The following is a 25,356-nucleotide window of genomic DNA, read 5'->3' as shown; positions in this document are numbered from 1 at the left end:
CAGCTACACAGTAGCAACAAGGTAGCACAGCACTAACAGGGCGGGTTAAAAAAAGCCTACCTAAATCACTGGGACGCGGTAGTAGCTAACCCTAGCCCAGTGCTAACCCTAGCGCGGTGCTAAAAGAGCCGGTTAAAAAAAAACGTACCGGTAAAAATTACTGAAACACGGCAGTAACACAGCAGCAACATGCTAGCACAGCGCTAACACTAGCACAGCCCTAAGTTAAAAAAAATGTACTGGCAAAAGTTACTTCCTTGACATATATATTCCACTGGTCTCACTTTTACCTTTTCCACTCGAGTGCCCCCTTGCGGCCGTTAGAAAAAATGCATAAATTAGCAGCATCACCGCATAAGGTGCAGGGTTGAAAGCGTGTGAAAAAAGTCGCGGCTTATAGGCTGGAAATTACAGCAATCATGTTATTAGAACGTCAACAATCTCCACAACGGAGTGTGTTCAACTTTGGAGGTTCCACTACATCCATATTTTTGTTACTTGAACTCCATGTTGCTAGCATGATAACATCTCGTTTTGTATTATTTTATTTCTTAGTGGGACTTCTTCAGAGATTCTTGGCCCTTCAAGTGAATATTCCTCAAGGCAAAGACTTTTCTATCGAGCTTGTGTAAGGTGGTCATTTTCTCTCAACATTCTTGACGATTACTACATGCATCCAATCATCCAGGGTTCAACCTGAAGAGACTTCTTCTTCTTTCGGCTTGTCCCGTTAAGAGACTGATTTTAAAAATTGTTTTCAATACCTTTTGTTATAAACTACACTGTAAATCTGTGAGGTGCCCCGACCTGTGTGGAGTTAACATGTTCTCCCCGTGCCTGCATGGGTTTTCTCCGGTTCCTCCCGCATCCCAAAAACATGCAACATTAATTGGGCACTCTAAATTGCCCCTTTGTGTGGTTGTGAGTGTGGCTGTTTGTCTCTATGTGCCCTGCAATTGACTGGCAACCAGTTCGGGGTATACCCCGCCTCCTGCCCGTTGACAGCTGGGATAGGCTCCAGCACTCCCCGCAACCCTCGTGAGGATAAGCGGCAAAGAAAATGGAAGGATGAATGTAAATCTGTGATTGTAACAGTTTTGTAGAGATGTGGTTAGTTGCAATGAAGTTCAGGTTATTTCCAAACCTGTATTTTGTTTTTGAAGCATAGAACTTGAAGTCAAACTGTTTGCTGTAGGTAAGCACAAGACTTTATTCCCAATAATAGCATATTGAGTTTGTTGTTTGTTTATTCTGGAAAAAACAAACTAGCAATATATGAAAACACTTCACGCATACAGCTTGCTTATTTTGATATTTGTCATGCATCATATTTTTAGACTCAGGTGAAATGTTCTTGTTCCTGTTCGCGTGCGTGTTTGTGCGCTTGCGTGATGTTTACGCATGTGTGTGGGTGTTTGTTTGTGTGTATGTGTGGCGCTGATTTCAGAGAACTGACAACCGCCTCTATGGCCACAGCATCGTATAGCGCACCACTGTCTGGTAAATCACGACATGCCCTGTTGTTCGTCTGCCACAGAATTACTGATGTTGGCCACCTGAAACGACGACTCTACTTATCGACCGTGCATAAAGAGTTGTCTGCCACACTCTGGCATGCAAAACTACCTATGGCAGGAGTGAAGCGCAATATTGTGAGTGTCTGACTCATCCAAGAAATGCTGACATTTTTTTTGGGTGAGCTCTGCGCCGTTTACCATACAAAATCCTTCTGCTTTTGTCTCAGTGGACCACGTTGTTTGTCGATCTCGTGTCCTTCACGGGAGAGTTGTTTAAGGCCGCCAGATTTTTGTCCCTAGATGGCATCACCTTGTTTGCCAGCTGCAAAGTGCGGAGAATCTTCACCGTTAAAACGGAGCCGACTGTAATGACAAGTGATGGTAAATACCGCCAACTACACATTCAGGATCAATGTCAAAATTGATTTGGTCACATGCTGCTCATCCTGACCTCCTACGCGTTACTTTCACGTTGTATAGTAGATCCTCCAAAGACAAACAAACATTGTTCCTTGACTCTGCTTGACTACTAAGTTGTTCTAATTACAAAACATGGAAGCAACATGAAGTGAGTTAATTTGTTGTAGTGGCGTATTGTCACCGTCATGTTACAGATCATTTTTCAAATTAACATTAAATATCCCGAATGATCATACATGCACATAGAGAAGTTAAACATTGCATAATAAACAAGAAATGCCTCACAAACTTGACACACCAAAGAGCAGATTTCTGTTATGAAATCTTTCTTTTGTTTGGTTGTTTGTCCTGTTTGGCTGTTAGGTCAAGCAGAAAGGAGCATCTGTATCCCGTTAATGCCGGAACACTTTTGTGTCACAGTGGACTTTTTAAGCTGCCTCTGTGGTTTCCGAGTATTTTGTTGGAGATTTATTGACAAAGTCCGACAGAACAAGGTTTTTTTTGAGGGGTGATAGAAGACAATAAAAGACAAAGCAGTAGCTCTAAATAAGATGGGGGATGTAAATCATTATATGGCTAGAATAATGATAAATTAGATATGACAGTTGTATGGGGCTGTAGTGCTACGCCCTGATGGGGAAGGATAAGACAGGGTAGTACAGGACAAGCGCGTAGAACCGCGTTGTACAACTGAAGTGTGGTGGGAGTGGCTACATGAAATTATAAGCATCTATTGGACCAGAGTATGAGTGAAGGGATACCCAAGAAATTCTGTCATAAGTTGTTGATGGCAGTTGAGGACGTCATCCACCTAATCAAAAGGCGTCGTCAGGCCCAGGATTCCATGTAATGTGACTGTTGATTGGTCGTCTAAGTACGTTAACGGGTAACTCAGTTTATTAGAGTGAGGGAAGGGCGTCACTCGGTGCCATTTTGCCCATGCCCAAAACATCCGGAAAAACTATCCATCCATCCATCCATCCATCCATCCATCCATCCATCCATCATCCATCCATCCATCCATCCATCCATCCATCCATCCATCCATCTATCCATTTTCTTAACCGCTTATCCTCACAAGGGTTGCGGGGAGTGCTGGAGCCTATCCCAGCTGTCAACGGGGAGGAGGCAGGGTACACCCTGAACTGGTTGCCAGCCAATCGCAGGACACATTGAGACAAACAGCCACACTCACAATCACACCTAATGGCAATTTTTAATGTGTCCAATTAATGTTGCATGTTTTTGGGATGTGGGAGGCAACCGGAGTTCCTGGGGGAAAAACCCACGCAGGCACGTGTAGAACATGCAAACTCCACACAGGCGGGGCCGGGATTGAATCCAGGGCCGCAGGACTGTGAGGCCAACGCTTTACCATCTGACCCACCGTGCCGCCCAGGAAAAACTAAATGGTGGAAAAAGTTTAATATTCTACCTCCACAATTCACTGCTCTATAGTTATTAGTCGGCACAATTCTATTACATTATCTTCAAACATGTTTAATATATTTAGGAACAAATGTTGGATTTTGTTCTAGGTATTCCACATCCTGTAGTCCAAAACATGCGTTAGGTTAATTGAAGGCACACAATTTTCCATAAGGGAGATTTTTTTTCTGGCTTTTTGCTGGCAACCAATCCACAATTTACCTTGCCCCTCACCTTAAGTCAGCCTCGGTTGCAGCTGTCCTATGTAAGGACAAGCCGTATAAAAAAAATATGGATGGTGTCTGTTGGCATGACATCTATTTGTAAATATTTCATTTTCTTTGGAATTGATGTCTAACTGGTTGTTTTGTTCAATCTGTAATGAGCAACTAGAGTTTTGTTCAATCTGTAATTTTCTGTAAATTTCCAACTTTGCACGTTCCGTTTCATGTTCACTAGTTATTACTTTTTTCCAGTTTGCCATCACAAAAAATTGCAATTGTGACGATAAACCTTGAGATGCTCACTGACCTGAAGTTTCAAAAGATTTGCTTAAACATCACGTGGCCTCGCATGTAAATAAATTTTCTTTGACTTTTGGAACGAATACACCAGAAAATGTTCGTTAAACCTTTCAGGGATTTTGTGTTAGCGCCATTTCGTTTGTGTTGGCATCGTATTCCACTTTGTTTCCAGATATGTTTCTCACTGGAGCCAGTGTTATGGATCAGATCCCTCGCAACTGCCAGTTTCCACCAAACGTTTCCCACGAGTGTCTGGTTCTGAACATGGCAGTCTTGCAGAAGTCAGATTTGAGGACAACTCATGCAAGTCTCGACTACGGTAAGCTGTAATGGGCTGGTTCGGTTGCACTTCTAAAGATTTTTTTTTTGTCGTCGACTCTAATGAGCCGAAAGTCGAGGCCAAGTCGATGAATCGATGTCCTCATTGATTAAAATTATTTTTTTAGCACATTATAGTGGTACAGTACAGCAAATGACAGTTGTTGATATAACATTTTGACAACGAAGATGGAGCTTCACTTTTCCACCATTGCATTCTTTCCTCGCCACCAAAAACTCCAGAATATCACAAGACTAGCGCCAATTGAAATGGCCGAAACTAACAAGGCTAACTCCGTTCTCATCCACAGCCATTTTCATGTCATACTCTGACCCACCGTGACGTATTAGGACTGCATTGCCTTGTTGGCTCGAGATTTTATCCCTCCACGGAGCATTATCTTCTGCCACGGCAACAGATGACTGAGTCGAAAGTCCTCTGTAATTTGGCCGATTGGTCGAGGAGAGGAAAGCATTAAACGTTGTTGCGGTAAAGTCGACTAATCGGTTCAACCCCTGATGAAATCAATACAAAGTCAAACAATCCATAAATGTAACGGAATAAGTTCAAATTTCACCTTCGATGTGAGCCTTCCTCTATTTGATTGTAAAAATTGAGATTTATCTAAAATGCCAAATAGTGAGGTGTGTTGCCATAGTAACCTGTCCTTATAACTAGCTGTACCACCTTTAATAAGATAAGAGTTCAGGGGAAAGGAAGGAGCTCCTCCAGTTCTCTCTTGAACAGGCATCAGTTAGTATGGAAGGACTGTGAAGAGACCCAAGCCAGTTGTTACGGCAACCACAGGACGATAATGCACCTCAAGATTACTTTTGTAATCAATCTTTGCTTTGTTGCTGTGCACTTTCAAATAGGAGAATGTCCTCAGAAAAGTCAGTGAAGAAAAACAGAAATGAGAGCAAAAGGATTACTTATCGTATTCCCTCAGGATGGATTGATGTTTTTCTTAACCTAGAAAAGAACAAAAAGTGCTCGCTCATTAACTAGCTGTATGGCGTTATGGAGCATACGGCGATGGCTTTTGCAGACAGATAAATGTTTTAATTCTTAGCATTATTCATCTATGTAGGTGATCTGAAGTCACCCTGGCAATGGCTCAACTGCTATTCTTCCTCAGTGCAGCTCTTTTTTGAACGACTATAATAATCATAATAAAATGACCCTTATTGGCTTTTTCAGGACAGTCAAGGACGCTTTTAAATTTTCACGAGATGTTCTTTGTGTATAAAGACTTACATAGAGAAGTGTTTCCAGATCGAGTGCACTTTGTTTTGCTGCAGTTAAACGAGTGCATCATTTGTTTTTCCCTCTGCACTGGATTTCCTTCTCACATACAACGACATGCACCAGTAATCCAGTCCTGCAGCCTCTGTGGCCTCTTATCGGCACATATTTATTTGTTCTGACAGCTGTTTCAGACGTGTTGACTCAAGCGGCGGTGCCCGCAAAAGACAGCAGCGCCCACCTACAAGAATGAGCTTATCGTGATTAGCATCATTAGCATTCCGTTCCCCCATCACAATTAAAAGGATTGCTATTAAAGAAGACATCCAGTTAAATGGCGACAGCTTTGCATGCTTGCCTCAGTGCCTTGTCAAGAACTGTTAGGTATGAAGTCACAATAAACAACCCAAACATCTCAATCCTACGCAAAATACTTTTGATTCAAGGTCGCAGATTGTTTTTATTTAGACCTCCAGGATTTAGTCGTGTGTCACTGCAAGTTTATCTTGCCCACATTCTTTCATGAGTTATTGGAGGCTGCTGCTTCACCACGTCTGTTTGTATCACTGTGCCTTTTTTCAAAACCGCAACACAAGCATCAGACAAGTTTGTACCTTTTGTTGGAAGACTGAAACATGCTGCCAAAGTAAATGAATCCCGTGTAGATGCCGATGCTCCTGTGTTGTCAATATGATGCCCACTTGAACTGTTCTTTATTCCTAGAATCAAATAGACCCTTCTGAATCCCGCGTGATCCGAGGCTTTGAAATTGCCACTGGCATCCTTGTTTATTTTCTTCATTTTAAGAATTTTTGTCAATGCCTTTTAGAGTGCTACCGGATTGATCGTACAACTCCAAGTGTTATCACAATTGAGCATCGTCATTTTGAGCATTAAATGAAATGCTCATTATTTGCAGCCCCACTTTAAGCCCGAACACGCTAAATGTTAGCTGTTGAAGATCGATAGCCGTCAATAAGTTATATGAGTGTCTGTGAAGGACCTGACCAGCATCCTGCTGCCAGATCAGCGGCTTCTCACAAAAGCAAGCTCCAGGCAGCTTTGCACACAGCCTCAGGCTCGAGAACCTCAGAACCAGCAACACATGCTGGGAAAAAAGCCGCCCCAGCCACAAATGGAATGGAAAAAGGAGAACCCTGTCACGAAAAAACGGTAATAACACAAATTCTATCAGAGTGCATCCCTGTTTACTGTTTATCATATAGACCATCATGCCTTGTATAACTGTAATTATTTTTGTCTTTGCAGTATGTCCCACAAGCATACTTAAATACAACATCCCAGCAATTTAATGCACACAGAGGAGATACAGAACCATCACATCTTCATCAAGAGGGTAATGATTAGTTTCGATATCTGGTTTTGCAGCTATACGGTATGTACGTCATTGTATTATATCACTCTGATGCGCACATGTAAGCTGTTCAAATGAAAGCTGGGTTCTACAAGTATGTATCGAATACAAGAGCTGTATAAACATTTTTCTGCCTTTACGAAACATAATCCACTTTTCTGTCAGGGATGTATCAAAGGACACACAATACATGAATGCTTTTTTTTTTTTTTTATATATATGAGTTCCCATGTGTCTTCATAACATGTTTGCAGTACACATTTGTGAAACTATTGTAAGAATCAATCAATAGAAATTTACACAGTATATTTCATGCCTTGGTGAAATCAACGTGTTTAATTAAGCGTGGGATCTGTCTCATGTGGTAAACCAAGGCTCTCATTCTGCCCCACATACTGCTGGGTCACTTGACAATTCCAGCTTTCTTTGAAAGACACCCAGTGGGCTGAACCTCGCTGGCTCCTGGGGGCTATTGGCTGTCTCCTCTTCAGAAATTCTGGGTAGAATCTACAGTATGTTCTGTTAGTTAATCTTTAAAACCTAATGGGTGGACAGCACTCCATAGATTTATTTCTATACAAAATTTTAAAGTCAGGTGTCCATGATACTGTAGAATATGTTCCCTTTAGAAACATATGTTATTCCGGTTGTAATTCGCAGTGATGTAGTGCTGCACTGCAGCATACTGAGACGTGATTCTAAAATTTAGACTCTCAGATGTGGCCTTCCAAGGAAAAAAACCATTGAAACAGTCCTCAAGATTATATTTCAACGTGATCCTACACCATTCTAGGTCCAAATCTTGGTCCACCAGTGTGGATTTTGCATTTTCTTGCCCTCCCTTTGTGGGTTTTGACTGAGATATGTGGGCTTCTTCCTAAAAAAAAAAATATATATATATATATATATATATATATATATATGTATATGTATGTGTGTATGTGCATGTTTAGTTAGTCAAAGACAACAGTTTGCCCATAGGTGTGAAATAGGATTGCGAACGATTGTTTATATGAGCCCTGCTATTATCTGGTATCAAGTCTCGTGGATGGCCTCTCTCCAAAAGTCAGCTAGGATGGGCTCCAGCTTGCCCATGACCCTAACTAGGACAAGTGATTTAGAAAATGGAGGTATGGATGATAATATTTATAATGACCCTGCTACTCCACAATCTCATTTTAAAAATACACCTTACCAAGGTTACCAAATATAGTGTATATATACCACTGGTATGAAATTCCATGAGCTTGCGCGAGTGTACCTAATGCTTTGGCCACTGTTATTTGAACAGAAATATCACCTGGGGGGTCAATATAAAGTAGAATCAGTAAAACTCCTAATAAAGCTTTTGCAATGAATTAATACAAGACCCTCTGTTGCTGTAATTCCTTCGTTTATGGTTTATGTCACGGTTTCACGGTCTGCTGGCCAATATTTTACCTAGGAGCACCCTCAAGCTTGCAGCCGCATCCTCCAAGAGGCAAAGTGCTCAGCAAGCAAGCATCCGAGAGGAAAATGTTACGCGTCCAAAAAACAACACCAGAGAGGCTTGAAGCGCTGCTGGGTACGCTGCAAAGGCCAGAATGCATGTACGAAAAGGACACAACCACTTGAGCTTTAAAATTATGTTTTATTATGCCCAAGAAGAGCTTGCTAATGTTGGCCACAGCAGGAGAAATGAGACCAGAGAGAAATCCCTCCCCCCATCAAGTGGACTGAAGAGCAGACAAGAACCTTTGACCCCAAAAGAAATGACAGAGGCCCTAAAAGCAGGTGAGGCTCACATCTACTGGGAATGTTGAAGCAGCATGATGGCACTTTCGGCTAGAATAATGACCACTTTTCCTCTAATTATTCAAAAGATATGTTGAGTGAGCTGTCACTGGTGTAGAAATGAATCTATTATTGGGGTTTTTTTGTTTTTTTTTTTTCAAATTTCAGTTTGCTGCAAAATGTTGCCGGAATTGTAATGAGCCTCGTTCTAGGTTGCATACATCACTGCTTTTGTTCCACCTTTTTAAATTTTGCATCACCCACGTTGAGGCCCTTTGCAGTTGATTTTTCAGCTGAGCTATTCCTAGTCTTCTGTCACGCACACAACAAAAAGAAATGTTTGAGAAGGTCACTGTGAGAACACTGGGAGGCAAACATTCTCACTAATGTTATTCTCCAAAGTAAAAATGCTTATTGTATCTCATCATATTCCAACAGACACACAACAAAATATGGTGCACATTAGGAAAAGAATTCTGCTTTATTTTTGGTTAAAACATATAACAACATGTACACAACATACTATAACACATACCATTATAACAAAAAAATGCACACATGTATACACACACACAATTTAAGTGGGAAGTTTACATGCACAGTGCAAAAACACATTTCATTTTTGGTCTCACTGTCTGAAGACAAAAAGACCAAAACTCTCCTGTTTCAGGTCAGCCAGATCACTAAAATTATTTAATTTTGTTCAATGCCACAATAATGAGAGAAGGAATTTCTTAGCAGAAGGTACAATAAACCTTTATTAATTTGTATCCCCGTGTTGCCATTCATACAGTCCTAACAGCTTTCTGCAAGTATATCGGCTTTGCACAATTGAAGAGGCAAATCGAGACATTCCAGTATTCATATGTTTTGTTACATATTGTCTTTGTCAATCTGCTGTGAGATTTTTCAAAAGTAAAATGGGTGCCTAGGCTCAATAAAGGTTGGGAAACAGTGGTCTTGTTGTTACCATTGACGTTTGGGGTTCAAATCCCGGTTGTGGCCTTGAAGCATGACTGCCCATACATAAAAAATTGTCACTAGGTGATTGGAGCTCACCTCTTCTGTTACTCACCACTTTTTAAATTTTTCATAAACAGTTATCAGGGGTCGGTCACTCAGTGTTTATCAAATTTCCCAGTTCTGGGGTTTGGGCTTTGTGTCAGTGTTCCCACACGCTTGTGTGGGTTTTCTCCAGATACATTCCAAAAACATGCACTTTACATTTAATGAAGACTGTAAATTGCTGCGATGTGTGAATTTAAGTGAAAGGTTGTCTTTTTTCTTTATTCAGCACATTTCATTATTCATATATGCTATTTTGGAACCACAATTTCTAGTCTATAGATGTTCCTCTTGAGCTGCAAGTTCTTTTGGCCAGCCGTGCTCACAGTAGTTAGTTCATTAATGGTAATGTGGCACGTTAAATAAAAGTCAGAGTGACATCTCCTGGGTCCAAGGATTGCCACACAGTGGGCAATTAGAGGAAGCGATTATACTGACGAGAGGTTGAAACGTGCTTGCTCATTCATATCGAGAGGTGCCCCCATGTTTGAGCTCAGGCCCACTGTGGAGTTTGAGAGCTCACCGTCTCTCATGTGCACACATGAATGCTTGCAGCTTTTTTCTTAGGGGTGGACTTAATTAAATAATACACTCCCGTTTTTCTCAGTCCATCTAGCGACGTGTTCTAATAGATTGAATCCTCTGTTCTAGACTATGGGAGTCTATAACATTACTATACCCTCTATAAATTTTCTCCTGTTAAGTTTCCGTATTTTGGTCTTATTTTTTTTCATAATCTTTTATCCTAGGCCAATGCAGTTTAAATTCAAGTTCCATAATTCCGCCACCCACACCAGCAGAGCCTATCCCTGGCTCGACCCGGGCGGCTTCCTCTCCTGACCCGCATGTCCGGAGCTGCTGGGAGACTAATGATGAGGAGCCCGAGCTGCGGGAGGAGGTGTTCGAGTTCCCCTCCCCACCCCACTCACCCAAAAGAGGCCAAGGCCAGGGTGAGCAGAAGATGGAGATGAGAAGCGATGGGGTTCAAAGCCCAAATGGGACACGCAGTGAGGCTCAGCCCGAAGATGATTTCATTGGCAGTGAAAGCGATGAGGTACACTCACTCTGGGGGGGGGGGGACGAATGCACTCTCTTCAGTTAGGATACATTTTTCACAATTGCATTGACCTAAATGACCAGCTGCCTTGAGCTGCACGGTTTGTAACATTGCGTTATTATTTTCGTGGCATAACAATGTGCAGATGAACGTCCAAAGACAAACACGATCCCTTTTGGGCTACTGGGTGACATCCTCATTCTAATTTCATAACTATTTAACTCATAGGAAACAATATAAAAGGCAAACTTGGTGGTGTAGGGGTTAACATGTCTTAGCCACAGTTCTGAGGTTCAGGGTTCCAATTTCGGGTCCTGTGTGGAATTAACATGTTCTCCGTGCGCTTGCCTGGGTTTCTCCAGGTACTTCAGCCAAATTTCAATAACAAGCATGTTGGGTAAATAGAACGCTAAATTGCCCATATGTGTGAGCAGGAGTGTGAATGGTTGTTTATGTTTGTTTGTGCGCTGTGATTTCCTGGCAACCAGTACACCTTTTCACACTACAGTTGCTCACCGGAAAAGTTCCTCATGGCACTGCGCAAAAACGAAGGCACCCACCATTGCCGTATTGTGTTGACGTGGTAGCCTAAAAGGAAGTTTGTCATTTTTCATCACTTCTAGACAGGTGGGGACAAAGAAATCCCTGGTTTTATTGAGGAAGAAACCATCGTTACTTCCCATATTTGGAAGCGCTTTCTGATGTCACCGCGACGCCGTTCTCAAAAAGAGCATTTTTCTATTTGAAGGCGTGCCACGCTTATTCTACGGTCCTGTTCCCTCAGCTCATACACAATAAATGGGAAGGTTGATGGCATGCTACGTGTTGTCCCAGGTGCTTTCTGAAAAGGCGTATGGGCTCCAGTTCCTCCGTGAACATAATGACAAAAAGTGTTATAGAAAAATAATGGATGGAAAAAAATATCCAGTTTTATTAACTGTACAAGTAGCAGTTATTTTATTTTTATTATTATTCGGATGAATATTCCAGTGCTAATGATCATAGAAGTATGTTAACTACTTCCTAAAAAATAAAGTTAAAGTAGTCAATCTTGATCAGAAGGTATTTTCAGAGAGATTATCAAGTGGTGGTAGGTATTGCTGAATTGTTTGAGAGTGTTGTGTGACTGTGTGGTGCATTATGAAGACATCTTGAACGTGATGTCTTTGTCATTTGGGAATATTGAAAGAAATGTATTTTCAATATTGTGGTTGTGAATTCACATTAATGAAATAACGTTTTCTGTACAGCAAAATGGGCTATTTGTTGGCAAGCTTCTCTGGTCTTTTTATCAAGTCATTGTATGCGCTATTTATGTTAGCATCTGGTTTGTAAAGTAATTTTTTTTCATGTAAAGAATTGGGTTGCTTATGTTTTACTAATTGGACCCATAGCTATGTTGCATTAAGTTCCATTTCTAGTACTGTATTTTCCGCACTATAAGGTCCACCTAAAATCCTTTAATTTTCTTAAAAGGCGACGGTGCGCCTTATATATGGCTCAATATTGAGCCTTTAGTGCATCTCCAACTAATGGATGCATATTGTAATCCCAGCCTCTACTGTAGCGTCTATTCTATGCGCCTTATAATGCGGTGCACCTTATATATGAAAAAAGTTTTAAAATGGGCCATTCATTGAAGGTGCGCCTTATAATGCGGAAAATACAGTAACTTCTAAAGTTGTCATCGTCACTGGTATTCTTAGCAACAACTGATTTACACATGATGAAGGTTAGTTGTTTTGTTTGACTTTTGAGGCAGATTTCCAAAAACGTTTTGATTGAACTCCAAATTCTCCCAATTTTGGGACATTCCGCTTTGGAGGTTACACTGTAATACAACAGTTAAATGTTAAATGACGTCTCCCGCAGCACACACAGTTTGACGTCAGTGTCACCATGCCCACTGCCTCTCGGAGCGCTGTTCTCCCACACTGCACATTTCACAGTGGGGAATGCACTTAAACTTAAAGTGTCAGTGGGGTTATTTTAATCAGATAATGCATTAATGGTTCGAAAATTTATAGAGTAATTTTCCTTATGCTGAGCAGTGAAATTAAACTGCATTGAGTTTTAAGCCCGCTCGCTGCCTTCAAAGAAATGCTAATTGCTTTTACTTATTCAAAACTCTATAATAAGTCTATAAGTAATTCCAATTTAATGGGATATGATTTCCAACTGGCTTACAGTCATTACATGGTGGGGAGTAAAAGCAAATGAACAATGTTTTAAGTTCCCTCTGTGTTGGTTGCACACATAGCTCCATGTTCAGTGGCGCCTTCCAAACTAAACATTGAACAAGAGTGGCTTGTTTGAAGGGTTTGTTTAGCAGTTAGCAACAACAGCGCAACAACAGTACTTTGTGGAGAGGTGGGTCACATTTGTAAATATTGCAAGGCCTTTAGGATCTTATCATTTATCTTTTTCAAGTCCTTTAATGTTGAAGAAAATTGGTATTCAAGATAGTATACAGTTCGGTTGGTGCCAATAAACCAAATTGGCTCGTCCAACCTTGCCTGCGCTGACTGGGAGCCACTCTCGTGTGTTTTGGTGTTTTTAATAAACTAAAGCCTACACCTCTGCAAATCATTAACTGTGCCAAAGTCAAGGACATATGCCGGCGTAAAGCAGCAGAACCTTGTCTCTTGGCATGAAATATAGACTTTCCAAAAGGTAAGATAAACATTAATTCACTGGCCACAACATGAGCTCTCAGTATTTGGGAAGCAAATACCACTTGTGTGATGGGGGCTCTCTCTAGTGGTACGCAAAAGAATCACAAAGTACAGTTCAGTTCTATTTAACTTGTTAATATCACACATTTGCATTTAATCGATAATAATAAAAACTGTTTTTACATATTAAAGTACAATTAATATTTACGTCAAAAACATTTTACTTAAATTAATCAAGCTCAGTTTTTTTTTTTCAATAGTAAGTGTACTGTTTAGTTGTGCACTGCACACTGCTACAAAATATATCCAGAGAACTAGTACATATCAAATGAATACCACAATCAAAATTGAATTGGATTAGATTGTACTTAATTAGGTGTCCAGTTGAATGTAATGATGGCATTACAGTATTCCTAATAATGGGTGGCAGCTCTGGTTCAAAAACCTTATTCATATCCTAGAATAACATACAGGGTTGTGTAACAAGTTTGCAACACATGACTTAATCATTGCGATGCAAAGAGCTTTTCTTGTTATCGAGCTGCCAACATAGTAGGAAAAGCGCACCCGATTTATCTGACACACGTTGGCTTGATTTAGATTTTCAATCATTTCTGACAGCTTGCTCATTTCTTCACTCATCTTTCAAGGTGTTGCATCAGGTTCATGCATTTCTTTTGAGCCATTTGTTCTTAAACACAGAGAAATATTAAAAGGACTGAACATTTTGCTTGCGATCTAGAGAGGTGTACAGTGGTCCTAGATAAACTGTTTTATGATTTGACTGAAAAGCAAATGTGGAAAAGAAGGGAGATAAAGCTATACAGTGTTGTATATTAATGTGCCTTCAACATCGTAGCAGACTGCAAAGCAATACGGTCACAATAATGCTCATTAATAGTTGTTTACTGGCTCGCACTTGAAATAGAGTGATGAAGGATCGAAAGAAGGAGAAAGCAAATAACATATGGCGCTGATAAGCTTAAGCCTCAAAGGGCTTATTATAACCTTTCACCCCAGAATAAAGCTTCCCGCAAATGGAGCCAGCCGAGAGAAGAAATGGAGAAGAGACAAGACAGTCTCTGTCTGCTCAGGGAGCTTTGTGTTTGGTTTAGGAGAAGTAACGACCGCATTTAACGACTTTCCGTCTCTAGATTTGCTACTTGCGATTCGCACTTTTTTTACTCAAAACTGGCACAAACTAGTCTGCAGGGATCCTGCTTATTACTGTGTATTCTTAGCATTTCAGTGGAACGCCCCATCTGTCAACAGTACGGCGCCATTATGCTTAATGTATTTGTCAATGCGAGAAACCGTATATACTCAAGTAATAAGTTCCTCGCTGATCTCAGCACTTTTGCAGAATAATCACTTTTGCCGTCTTCGCTTAACTATGTGCGGTAGTGCTCCCACAATAACCAACCGGGCACACCATTGTGACCACTCGCACCATTTAATGAGCTCCAGTGTCCAAATTCTATATCAGTAATCGTGCTTTCACAAAATGGTACTGCCCGGTTTTGATTGACATATTCGGAGCGGTAGTAACTGAGCAATCATTTTATTACGCTGGTTTACTTTGCTGTAGTGCACAATCGCGCCGCATCATACTGAGAGCTTTGTTCATTATTTCGGGCACCTTAAGTGGCTGTATGACAGAATCAACATATTAGACATGGCTCTGTATGATTCAATGCAATAAATCCACACCACTGCAAACCACCCAGGATTAAACAAATGTTAAATACATACATTTTTGGCAGTGTCAGTCAAAACACTAGCATCATTTGCCTTGAAGTATTTTTTAAAATGTCCTTGTGTCGGTTCTCATTCTGTAAAAGGGTTGATAATGTTGGGATTGGTAAGTCTTTGCAACTTTCTACAGTTTAACAGTTGAAATCTACACTTAGCTGTACGTTGATTGGAGGTTGTAATTTCAGTCAACAAAGTCAGTTTATAGAGGTCGTGCACGTGACTTCACCATTTTCACGGCGCCATATTGCCAGTCAAAAAGAGCTGCTCGACAGTGTGGGCAACAATGAACCGGAGCAGAATGTACACAATACCCGAGACTTGTTTTGCTGTTGGTTGTTATAACAGATGAGACAGATATTCAAAGAGATCATTCTATGGAATACCAGCTGAAAAGACCAGAAAAAATCAATGAATTTTGGCAATTTAACGTAATGGATGGTGCCCGACTGTGTAGCGATCACTTCATTTCAGGAAGTAATTATTCTTCTCAATCTCAAATTCCCAATGCCAAGTTGGCTCATTTGAGAACATTGCATTTAAAAAAAAAAAAAAAAAAGACCAGGAGTCATCTCCAACGTGCACGGAAGCGTGTTGCGGCCACACATTAAACTTTGGTTAACCTCTCCCGGACATATGTTTTTTTTTTTTTTTTTTTTAATATGCATTGTTCTGAAATGGGTCCAATGCGTATTTAAAAAAAGAAAATAAACTGTCGGTCACAGTGATGTTTATGTAGGTTAACGTGTGGCTGCAACACGCTTCTGTGTACGGGGGCTGAAACCTATCACAGCGGTTTATTTCCTTTTTAAATACGCATTGGACTCATTTGAGAACAATGCATATTTAAAAAAAAAAAAAAAAAAACTTTAATGTGTGGCTACAACACACTTCGTGTACGGAAGGACCCAACTTGCTTTTTTTTCCCCCAATCATAGTTAATGAATGCAACTTTGAGGCCCCGTAGCTCAGTAGTTAGAGCACTGGTTTGGTAAACCAGGGGTTGTGGGTTCGTATCCCACTGCGGCATCCACTCCCTGAGAAGGGTTGCGTCAGGAAGGGCATCCGGTGTAAAAATTGTGCCAACACATATGTGCATTCATCTGAGATGACACGCTGTGGCGACCCCGAAAGGGACAAGCCGAAAGAAACTCACTTTCTAGTTAATGAATGCAACTTTGTGTAAAACCAGGGGCAATTTTTTTAAATATTGGAATTTATATTGAAAAAATCTGAGTGGATCCATCACTATGTGGGATTTATTCTTGATTGAGAACAGATCCAGCAACGAAGTATTTGTATGCGTCCAGACTTTTCTACACTTCCAAACTCTTCCGTGTTAATCTCGACGACTTTCTCACCAGATACATGTGTAGATCCATTTGTCCAAGACAAGTGGAAGAGGGTTAACAGTCCAATTTCTTATCGGCGAAAACATCAACTTCTGCATTAAATATGGGTCCTCTATGCCAAGTGTCTCTCATTTTTCCAAGTACCTTCGTTTATTATCATCTTCTAAATGTTTAACGGTATCGGACAAAACTCTGGGTGTCATGCTATAAGACATATTTTTGTGCCGTCTCCAACCGACAGCATTGAAGAATACTCTGCTAGACTGTCGATGTGGCCAGTGACGTAGGTGCACGAGCTCTATATGTGCCATTGTGTCTCCTAGTATGTGACCACGTTTCTATGCATATGACTCATCAACATCGAATCTTGGTTTTTGATCACCATCATTTATACATCACACATTTAAAAATACTCCCACTGTAACACTAAAAGGAAATGTGCTTTGATGACCATCGAAATTGGAACTCAGTGCAATGTAGGCAATCAGTACAATCTTGCTCAGTCCAGTAAGTTTGCTAATTGCTAATAAAAGGATTGACACTCTCTCGAGAATTCTCTTATTCAGAAGACTCACTTTAGTCACAACCTATTGTCAGCAATATCCTGTCACGCATAGTCCTTGACATCAGTGTTGTTATTTTGTATTATGCCGCATACATTTCTGTTTGAATAGCCGTGAACAACTTTTTTTCCCTTTGGCTCAGCCTACAGCTGCATAGTCTATTTATCCTTACCCGATTGTGGTAAATAAAAATCTCCGACAGTCAATGGGCATTTTTTGCATGACAAAGAAATGTTATAAAACCTTAATGTTTTCTATACCTCACTGTGCTACAAAACCAGTCGGTGTTGCCCACAAAGATATGCAGGAGCTCACCAGTGACCTCGAACACGACAAACTGCAGAACACGGATGGACAATTTAAGTGGAGCATGAATCTTTATCAACCAAATTTCTGTTCTTATTCCAGGAAATGAGCTACACTGCGTTATCACAATTAACATTCAATGCGGACTCCACTAATGACATTTCCCAATCTCTGGATCCAAATTTGGGCCTTGAAGTCCAGCCTGAGGATCGCAATACCGAGGACACATCAGTCGAAAGTCTTTGTCCAGCTGCCAGTGATACGCACCTGCGCTCTCCATCCAGCAAGCCACCTGGAAATGATGGGATGTTTCCCGGACACCGTCACTCACCCTGTGGTACCGAACAGGATGAGAGGTACGGGTCAGTCGGAGCAGGAGAAGGAAACCAGGGTATTTATTGGGACAACAGTGTATCACTGTCAAGGAGCCTTCTTCAGGAAGTCTCACTGGATGATCCGCTCAAGGTAAGGTCTGCGTCAAGGATCTGCTCTTATCCAAACAGTTTAAATACGGGTGACAAAGACACACCTTGACACAAAGATGTCCATGCAGAGAAAACAATATGTCGCAGATTTACCGGTGTTTTTATCTTTTATTTCCAACTAACTTTGATTTGCAGCCATGGAAATTGCGTTTCATTGTTGACCGTAAATCGAACTCAGTGCGCAGATAAAATAAACAGCCCCATAGTAAAACCAACAGTATAAGTATTTCAATATTTGACATTCCATTCCAAACAGGATGTTCACAGGGTTATACGAGATGATGCTTTTAACCATGAAACACAATGTACCCTTGTCTTATTTTTGCTGCCATTTTAGTCTGATCTTGTGAATTTATATTGGCACATTACTTGAGCTTATACCGAACAGCGTGGTTATGGAAAGACAAAGCAGTCGAAGCCTTGTAAACCAATGAGGGTAGGATCAGGTGTTGATTTTATTTTAAGGATTGTAAAGTCATGAAGAAAGGGATCATACTATATATATGGTGTTTGATATGTAGTAGTGCTCTGGTGGTCTCACAAGCTCGAGGCAGGAATCCAAGCTATCAACATAGTCGGTTAGAGTGACGGTGAGGCCTGAAGGGAGATGTGTTTCACGGCGGCTTTCTTCCCGAGTTTACACAACAGTGCTGCGACACATCCTCGCATCCCTCGTCATGGCTGCAGCGCCCGACTGCTGATTTGTGGCAGCTACTGACAGCATGCAGCGACACCTTTGACTGATAAGTTGTCATAGAAATATGACGTGTTTGAGTTTGTTCTCCCCAGGCCTTGGTTCATTATTTATTAGAATTAATTCTCCGCCTCACTACTGACACCAGGGCAAAGTCAGACTCATATTGCACTACTCTCCCAAATGAATAGATGGCCTTATGAAAATAAAACACTCGCCTTTGATATTTGGGCATTTGTAGTCTGCTGTTGTTAGAGATCCATACAGCATTGGGGGCTTTGTAGAAATAGACTGACAGAATGCAAAGCCGTTTGATTTGGACGGTGTAAGTCTGCATAAGTGATTTGTTTTTGTTTATTTCAAAGGAGGAAGACGACACAATGCAGCCTGGTGATTCTGGTGATTGGCACATAAACCCAGCCAAGAGTCTACAATTGCATCAGGGGGATGACGACGAGCTCCAGATGCTTGCAAGTCTAAAAAGACAACAAGAGGAAGACGAATACAAAGCCTCTGGCCTCAGTGCATCTCCGATCCACGAGTGTAAAGTCAGCATGAGCCGGACCAGTGAGGACACGTCTACCTGGATGCACTTCTCCATGGTTTGTACAAGTTTCTATCCTCAGCTACTTTAATCCCAGTAAGCATTGTGCACATGTGCACTTACTATTGGTAATGACGACTACACTGACCCTCCATCTCGCATCTGGAATAATTTTACTGACCGTGCCTGACCCTCACGGTTGCTCATTTCCATTTCAAGCTCCCTCTTCATCTGGTGTGTTTCCTGCATTACTAAAGATTATGGAGATAGAAATGCATTAATTGGTCTCTTACTGCTTTAAATGATAGACTGGCACCATTTTCCCAAACGACTCAAAATTATTTAGGTCATTTGAAATGATCCTCTTTGGTCTTTTTAGAATTCAATGATAGTATAGAGGCTGTTGAAGGTCATTTGGATCTATTGTCCATTAGCATAAGCACATTGCACTGAGGGAAGGAGAGTGCAGCCCCATCTAGCCCCAAATGGCTCCTCTGCGCGATCCCCAGTGAATCCGCTCATTATAGATGTTAATTTTATGAGCCTGTTACCATTTTGCTACATACTGCAGGTATCCGATAGTGGTTGAGATCCAGGTAGAGCATAGTGCACAGCTGTATTAGCACTGGGATTGACGCTGTTTTGGAACGCTACCATAAAATGTATTGTAGACTGTTTGTTATTTGAACCAGATGAGACTTGACTGCCATGTTGTTGGAATCAGCCATCACCCAGCAAACTACAGATCTCCATGTTCCAGACAACAGTGAAGCGTGTCTGTCCATAAATCAATACAGGCAATATACATGAATGTGTCACACCTTAAGTAAATACGTCTGTCAATAGTAATGTCTTCATTTGGAACCCTGGCAGTGCATCCAGTTCTACAGGCATACACATGAGACCAAATGCTCGAGGTTCAATTTCAGAAGCAGACCCGACTCACATACACAAGGCAGAGCTCATAGCACATCACAACAAAAAGGCAGGACAATTTTTTAAATCACTTATAGAAAGATTGAAAATGTTTTTTTTCTCCAAGATGTGGAAGCAGATGGCAATTTAATATTTTAGAGCAACAGATGAATACAAAAAAAATAAAATTACCAGACAAACATGGATTCACAGGTGTGTCTCGGGATGACAAAGGTTGGCACAAATGTCAGTATCATTATTGATTTATTTTATGGAACAGTATTGATATCCAAGTAGCAATTGTCTATGTACATATTGCAGTATGTCAGTCCAAGTATGCCCAATACATTACATATTACGTAGTGATCTGGTGCTAAATGCGAAAAAAAAATCTTCTAATGATGGTGTCAATATGTGCCCTGTGACTGACTGGCGACCAGTTCAGTGTGTAGTCTGCCTTTCGCCCAGACTGAGCTGGGATAAGCATTCCCGTGACCCTTGTGAGGATAAGCGACTTAGAAAAGAGAAATGGAAATAAAGTGGTTCCTTGAGATAAGAGTGATCCAACTTCCAAGTTTTTTTAAATAACAGCTGTCATTCGGACAATTTTTTTAGCTTTGACTTGCGGTCTCACACTTGAGATACAAGCACTGTATGGTGACGGTGAATTCAATTCAACTCATTTCACAATGAGTAAGAGCTTCACAAATGTTGAACAATTAATCAAAAAGAGGCTTTAAGTTCATTATTGCCACTCACAGTTGAAGTTTACAATGAAACTAAACCAAATCAACTTATCGTTTAAAACAAAAATGCAAATTAAAAGAGCATACAGTATAAGAAATATCCTTTTAAAGTGGAAAAGTTGGAAAAAAAAAGCATGAGGAAATAAAAAAAAAAACGTTTTTTATCCTACACTTAAAATCATTCACACTTGGGCTGACTTCATTTCTGTCTGAAACGTATTCCATTTGTGTGCAGCCCAATAGCTATCTTTGCTTTGGACTTGATGCACCACAATTTAACCTGAGTCTCTAGATCTCAGAGCTCAACTGGCTTTATATTACATAAGCATTTCTTTCATGTATTCAAGAGCTAAACCATTTAATGACTTATAGACCAGTAGCAGAACTTTAAAATCTATTCTAAAGCTAACTGTGAGCCAGTGTATAGACTGTAGGATTTGAGGACTTTGTTTCTGGTCAGAACCCGAGCTGCAGCATTCTGTATGAGCTGCAGCTGTTTAATGCTCTTTTGGGGAAGTCCAGTCAGAAGACCATTACAAAAGTCAAGCCTACTTGAGATAAAACTATGGATGATCTTCTCCTGGTCTGCTTGGCACATGCAAGCCTTCTCTCTGATATTTTCGGCACCTGGTAGAAGGCTCTTGATTTGAAATTACTTGAAAATCAATTGGAATCTATCAGTACACCAAGGTTTCGGTCGTGATTTTTAGTGAAGAAAATTTTAGCTTGACTGACTGACTGACTCTTGAGGGACCCCGTATTCCATTGCCATTAGAGGAGGTTGAACACTTCCAATGGCTCCAAAAAGCTCGTTTTCTCCAGGTAGCACTTGAACCATTTAAGGACATTTCTAATTTGTTCAACAGTAGACTTATCACATCAAGAGCCGCACTAGTGTCCAGCAAGACTAGAATTGACACCTTTCCCGAGTCAGTATTGAACGTTATATCATTTTGCACTTTCATAAGAGCCATCTCTGTACTGTAATGAGTTGTGAAACCTGGTTGAAATTTGTCAAAAAGTCCATTTAAATTCAAGAAGTTGCTGAGTTGATTAAAAATAACTTTCTCAACATTCTTTGCTATGAAAAGGAGATTTGAGATGCTTCTATAGCTTTCTAAAATGGAAGCGTCCAACGTTAAATTTTTTGAAAGAGGCTTAATGGCAGCTTCTTTAAGAGCTTTAGGAAACTTGCCTGACTAAAGTGAGCAAATGATTATTTGATGCAAATCAGCAAGCACATACTTCGCAATAGCTTTGAAAAAATCCGGTGGTTTGGAGTCAAGACAGCTCGTTTATGGTTTCACCTGCTGAGGCGTAATGTAAACATAAAACGTTCATCTTTAAACGTTGTGTATTTTAACCAAACAAATACTTTGCCTTAACAAAGGTCGGGTTATCTTAGTGCTAACAAAAAATGCAAAACAAAACAACATGTTAACAATTAGCATGAATCATTGCAGTTTTAAAAGCAACAGATATTTGAACACACATAATGGAGGGACACATCATGGAGCAACATGTACACATAATACAACATGATTCACAAGCATTGGGAGTCTGTTGTTCATTCATGCCTGCATATTACGCAGTACTACGCAGTACTGCCCCCTGGTCGCTCAGGTTATCAGCTTTTCAGGAAATGCACTAAATTGAATGCGGGAATAAATGATGTATAACCGGCTTAATTCTTGACATTATATTTAACTATTAAATTACAGTGTGTTATATTATTATAAAGTGCAATATTATAGAGTGATAGTTTTCCCACTGAACAAAATAAATCAATTATTTTTTTAAGAATTTTTACCATAATTTGTATCAAAATATTCCTCTTCTATTTCCCCACCTAGCTTCAACCATAAAAGTGTCTTCATTGTGTTTCAATTATTTTACTTCTAATTGGACCATGTCCATCGTGTCCCCAGCAAAGTTTTATTTCTGATCTTTTTTTTTTTTCAAACATTTGCCCTTTTCCAAAAAGACTTTCTCAAGTTAGCTTTTTGAACCAAACCATCTGGCATGTTAGATTACCCACATCCTATCGCTCTAAAATAATTTTCTCAGTTGCATCCCCTTTACAGAGAACTCTTCTTCCTCAGTACATAATACTGGCAGAATTCCAGAGGGTACCATTTTAGAACTGTACCCACAGTTAAACAAGGCATTGAAGCACGCCGATAACTTCAATAGACTGAAGCGTTGTGAGGACGCCGACCTCAGTATGACTTCTTTTACATCACAGTGGTACAGTCTAAGAGCCTTTTCACAGCCACAAGACTTAAATAGCGTCCTGGGGTAATGATATGCTCCTTCACTTGGACAAGATGAAAAAGGTAATGGGTTATTGTTTTTTTTTTTTGTAGGGGGATGACTATGTCAGATACTGGAATACAAACTGATTTTTTTATCCATCCACATCAAAATTTGGGACCCTCATTGAGGATCACCATTTGTCTGTTATACAGATGTAATCTCACACACAGATTGCACTGCATGCATTTGCAAGCAGCCAATAAATATAGTAGTGCGAGTTTTTTTGTTTTTTTTTATGGTCAGTGTTGGAAAGTTTCTGGTTGTCGTTGCAACGTAGCCTTTTCTTGCCTTCCTTTTTCTCATTCTTAATACCTTATACATGATGTACTGAATGTTCTTACTTATTTGGTACAAGATCAGAATTGAATCATAATTTTGGGGAAAAATCTGAAGTCTTCTCTTTTCTTTCTGATGTAGCCAGGTAATCAGGCTCACCAGTACCAAAAGGAAATGAACCCACTGCCTTCCTCAAATCCCAGGTAAGCAAGCTCCCTTTTTAAAAACGCGTACTGTAAACATTGTATTCTAGTGTAGCGTGTGTACTGATCATGTTTTTGTAACGATGTATTCTAGTGTAATGTGTACTCATATTGGTATTCACATTGTTTATACTGTATACTGAAGACATTTGGGTTTCAGATCACTCACTTTTCAAGGGAGCGTAATTACTGGAAAATGTGATTTATGGGTGTTTTTAGCTGATCTGGTGCTGCCTTTTAGATTGCTTAAACATTAGATAGTACCATATTTTCCGCATTGTAAGGCACACCTTCAATGACTGACCTATTTTAATAATTTTTTTGCACCAGATTATAAGGCGCATAGAATCAACGCTACAATAGAGGCTGGGGTTACGTTATGCATCCATGAGATGAGCTGCGCTATAGGCTCAATATTGATCCATATGTAAGCCGCACCTGATTATAAGGCACACTGTCAGTTTTTGAGAAAATTAAAGGCTTTTAGGTGGGCCTTATAGTGCGGAAAATACGGTACTTGTTTTTGGCCTTGGTTTTCACTTATGAAAACTGCATTTGCTATAAAGCAAAGGTGAAGGTCAAAAAGCTGTCTTTGGAAGAAAAGCAAACAATTTTGAAGCTGAAAGAAGAGGCAAAGTTGATTATTACATAAATATTAGGCATAGCTAATACTAGAATTTGGGATGTCCTGAAAAAGAAAGAAACCACTGTTGTCATGAGCAGTAGACATCCAACTGGCAATTTACAACAAAATGTACCAAAACTAATCAGGAGAAACGTGACGATTCAATATGACAATGACGCAAAACACACTGCCAACACAACAAAGAACGTAGTCACAGGGAAAAAGTGGATGTTGTTAAACTGGCCAATTCAATCACTGGATCTTAACCCAATAAAGCATGCATTTTACCTCCTGAAGAGAAGACTGAAGGGAGAAACAAACAAGGGCTGAAAAAAGGTGCCGTAATGACCTGATGAAGTTGATGCATTTATTGCAAGTCAGGGTTATGCCACAAAATATTAAATGTTATTCACTTACGTTAATTTCATAATGTCTGTTCCAATACTATTGCACACTTGAAAAGTGGGTATCTTCAAAGAAAAGTTGCTCTGTCCCAAGTTGTTTAACAAATCTAGATGTCAAGACCATGAAATAAAAGCTGCAGTTTTGAAGAAAGGAATTGACCTTCTTGTTCAAATACTTTTCGAGGGGAGTGTATGAGTAGAAATTTGACAATTATTTGTGCTACTTATTTGCCAATCCCCACCGGGGGCGGGGAAAAAAAAGTCTAGTTTTATATTTTGTTTCTGAATTTATAAAACCCCACGGCTACTTGAGTAGCCATGATTGCAGAGAAAATTACAATTTGTGCAGATAAATCGATTTCCCTGCTTTGATGGGGTCTGTATTTTTTGTTTCAATGCATCCACATGAAACGGTGAAATGAAACACATGATAACTGACTGCAGAATTAAGGCTAAATGTCAGCTGTCAGATGCAGACGGGGGCTCATCTCCCTCATAGATGAGTGCAAATAAATGCCTTTTGTGTGTGTGTTTTCTTCTTCCTTAACTGCTGTTTGTCTTTTTTTCACAAGTGCACGTTATTTTCTTTGCATTTTCTTTCGTGTCTGTCAGACCAGATCGCCGGCAGCTATAATGCCATTTAAATAATGATAGAAATCACATTCTGCTGTTCAGAGCTGTGCAAAATCCAAAAGTTTTGACTCTCACTCATTGCAGGGAAAATCTCTCTTTGAGAATGGGGGGACCAATTTTTCAGGAGCTATTAAACATGATTCA

General features: G+C 40.2%; 1 protein-coding gene across 6 annotated transcripts in view; it reads left to right on the top strand.

Annotated features, from left to right (window-relative positions):
• The window catches only part of cfap20dc (CFAP20 domain containing), a 42,507-nt gene that overhangs the window by 1,578 nt on the left and 15,573 nt on the right, over positions 1–25,356 (top strand). For 3 of the 6 annotated variants that reach the window (XM_061831997.1, XM_061831993.1, XM_061831998.1), the window contains exons 4-15: positions 556–628; positions 1,538–1,652; positions 1,745–1,898; positions 4,062–4,208; positions 6,454–6,626; positions 6,723–6,810; positions 8,273–8,392; positions 8,473–8,601; positions 10,416–10,720; positions 17,474–17,836; positions 18,916–19,152; positions 23,489–23,550. In XM_061831997.1, the coding sequence (XP_061687981.1) occupies positions 556–628; positions 1,538–1,652; positions 1,745–1,898; positions 4,062–4,208; positions 6,454–6,626; positions 6,723–6,810; positions 8,273–8,392; positions 8,473–8,601; positions 10,416–10,720; positions 17,474–17,836; positions 18,916–19,152; positions 23,489–23,550 (1,966 nt within the window). Of the gene's footprint in view, positions 1–555; positions 629–1,537; positions 1,653–1,744; positions 1,899–4,061; positions 4,209–6,453; positions 6,627–6,722; positions 6,811–8,272; positions 8,418–8,472; positions 8,602–10,415; positions 10,721–17,473; positions 17,837–18,915; positions 19,153–23,488; positions 23,551–25,356 lie in introns of all 6 variants that reach the window. The other 3 variants (XM_061831996.1, XM_061831999.1, XM_061831995.1) reach the window with 2 other exon arrangements.

Source organism: Syngnathoides biaculeatus, chromosome 10 (genome assembly GCF_019802595.1).
Source record: "Syngnathoides biaculeatus isolate LvHL_M chromosome 10, ASM1980259v1, whole genome shotgun sequence".
NCBI lineage: Eukaryota > Metazoa > Chordata > Actinopteri > Syngnathiformes > Syngnathidae > Syngnathoides > Syngnathoides biaculeatus.
This window is presented reverse-complemented; position numbering and strand designations above follow the sequence as displayed.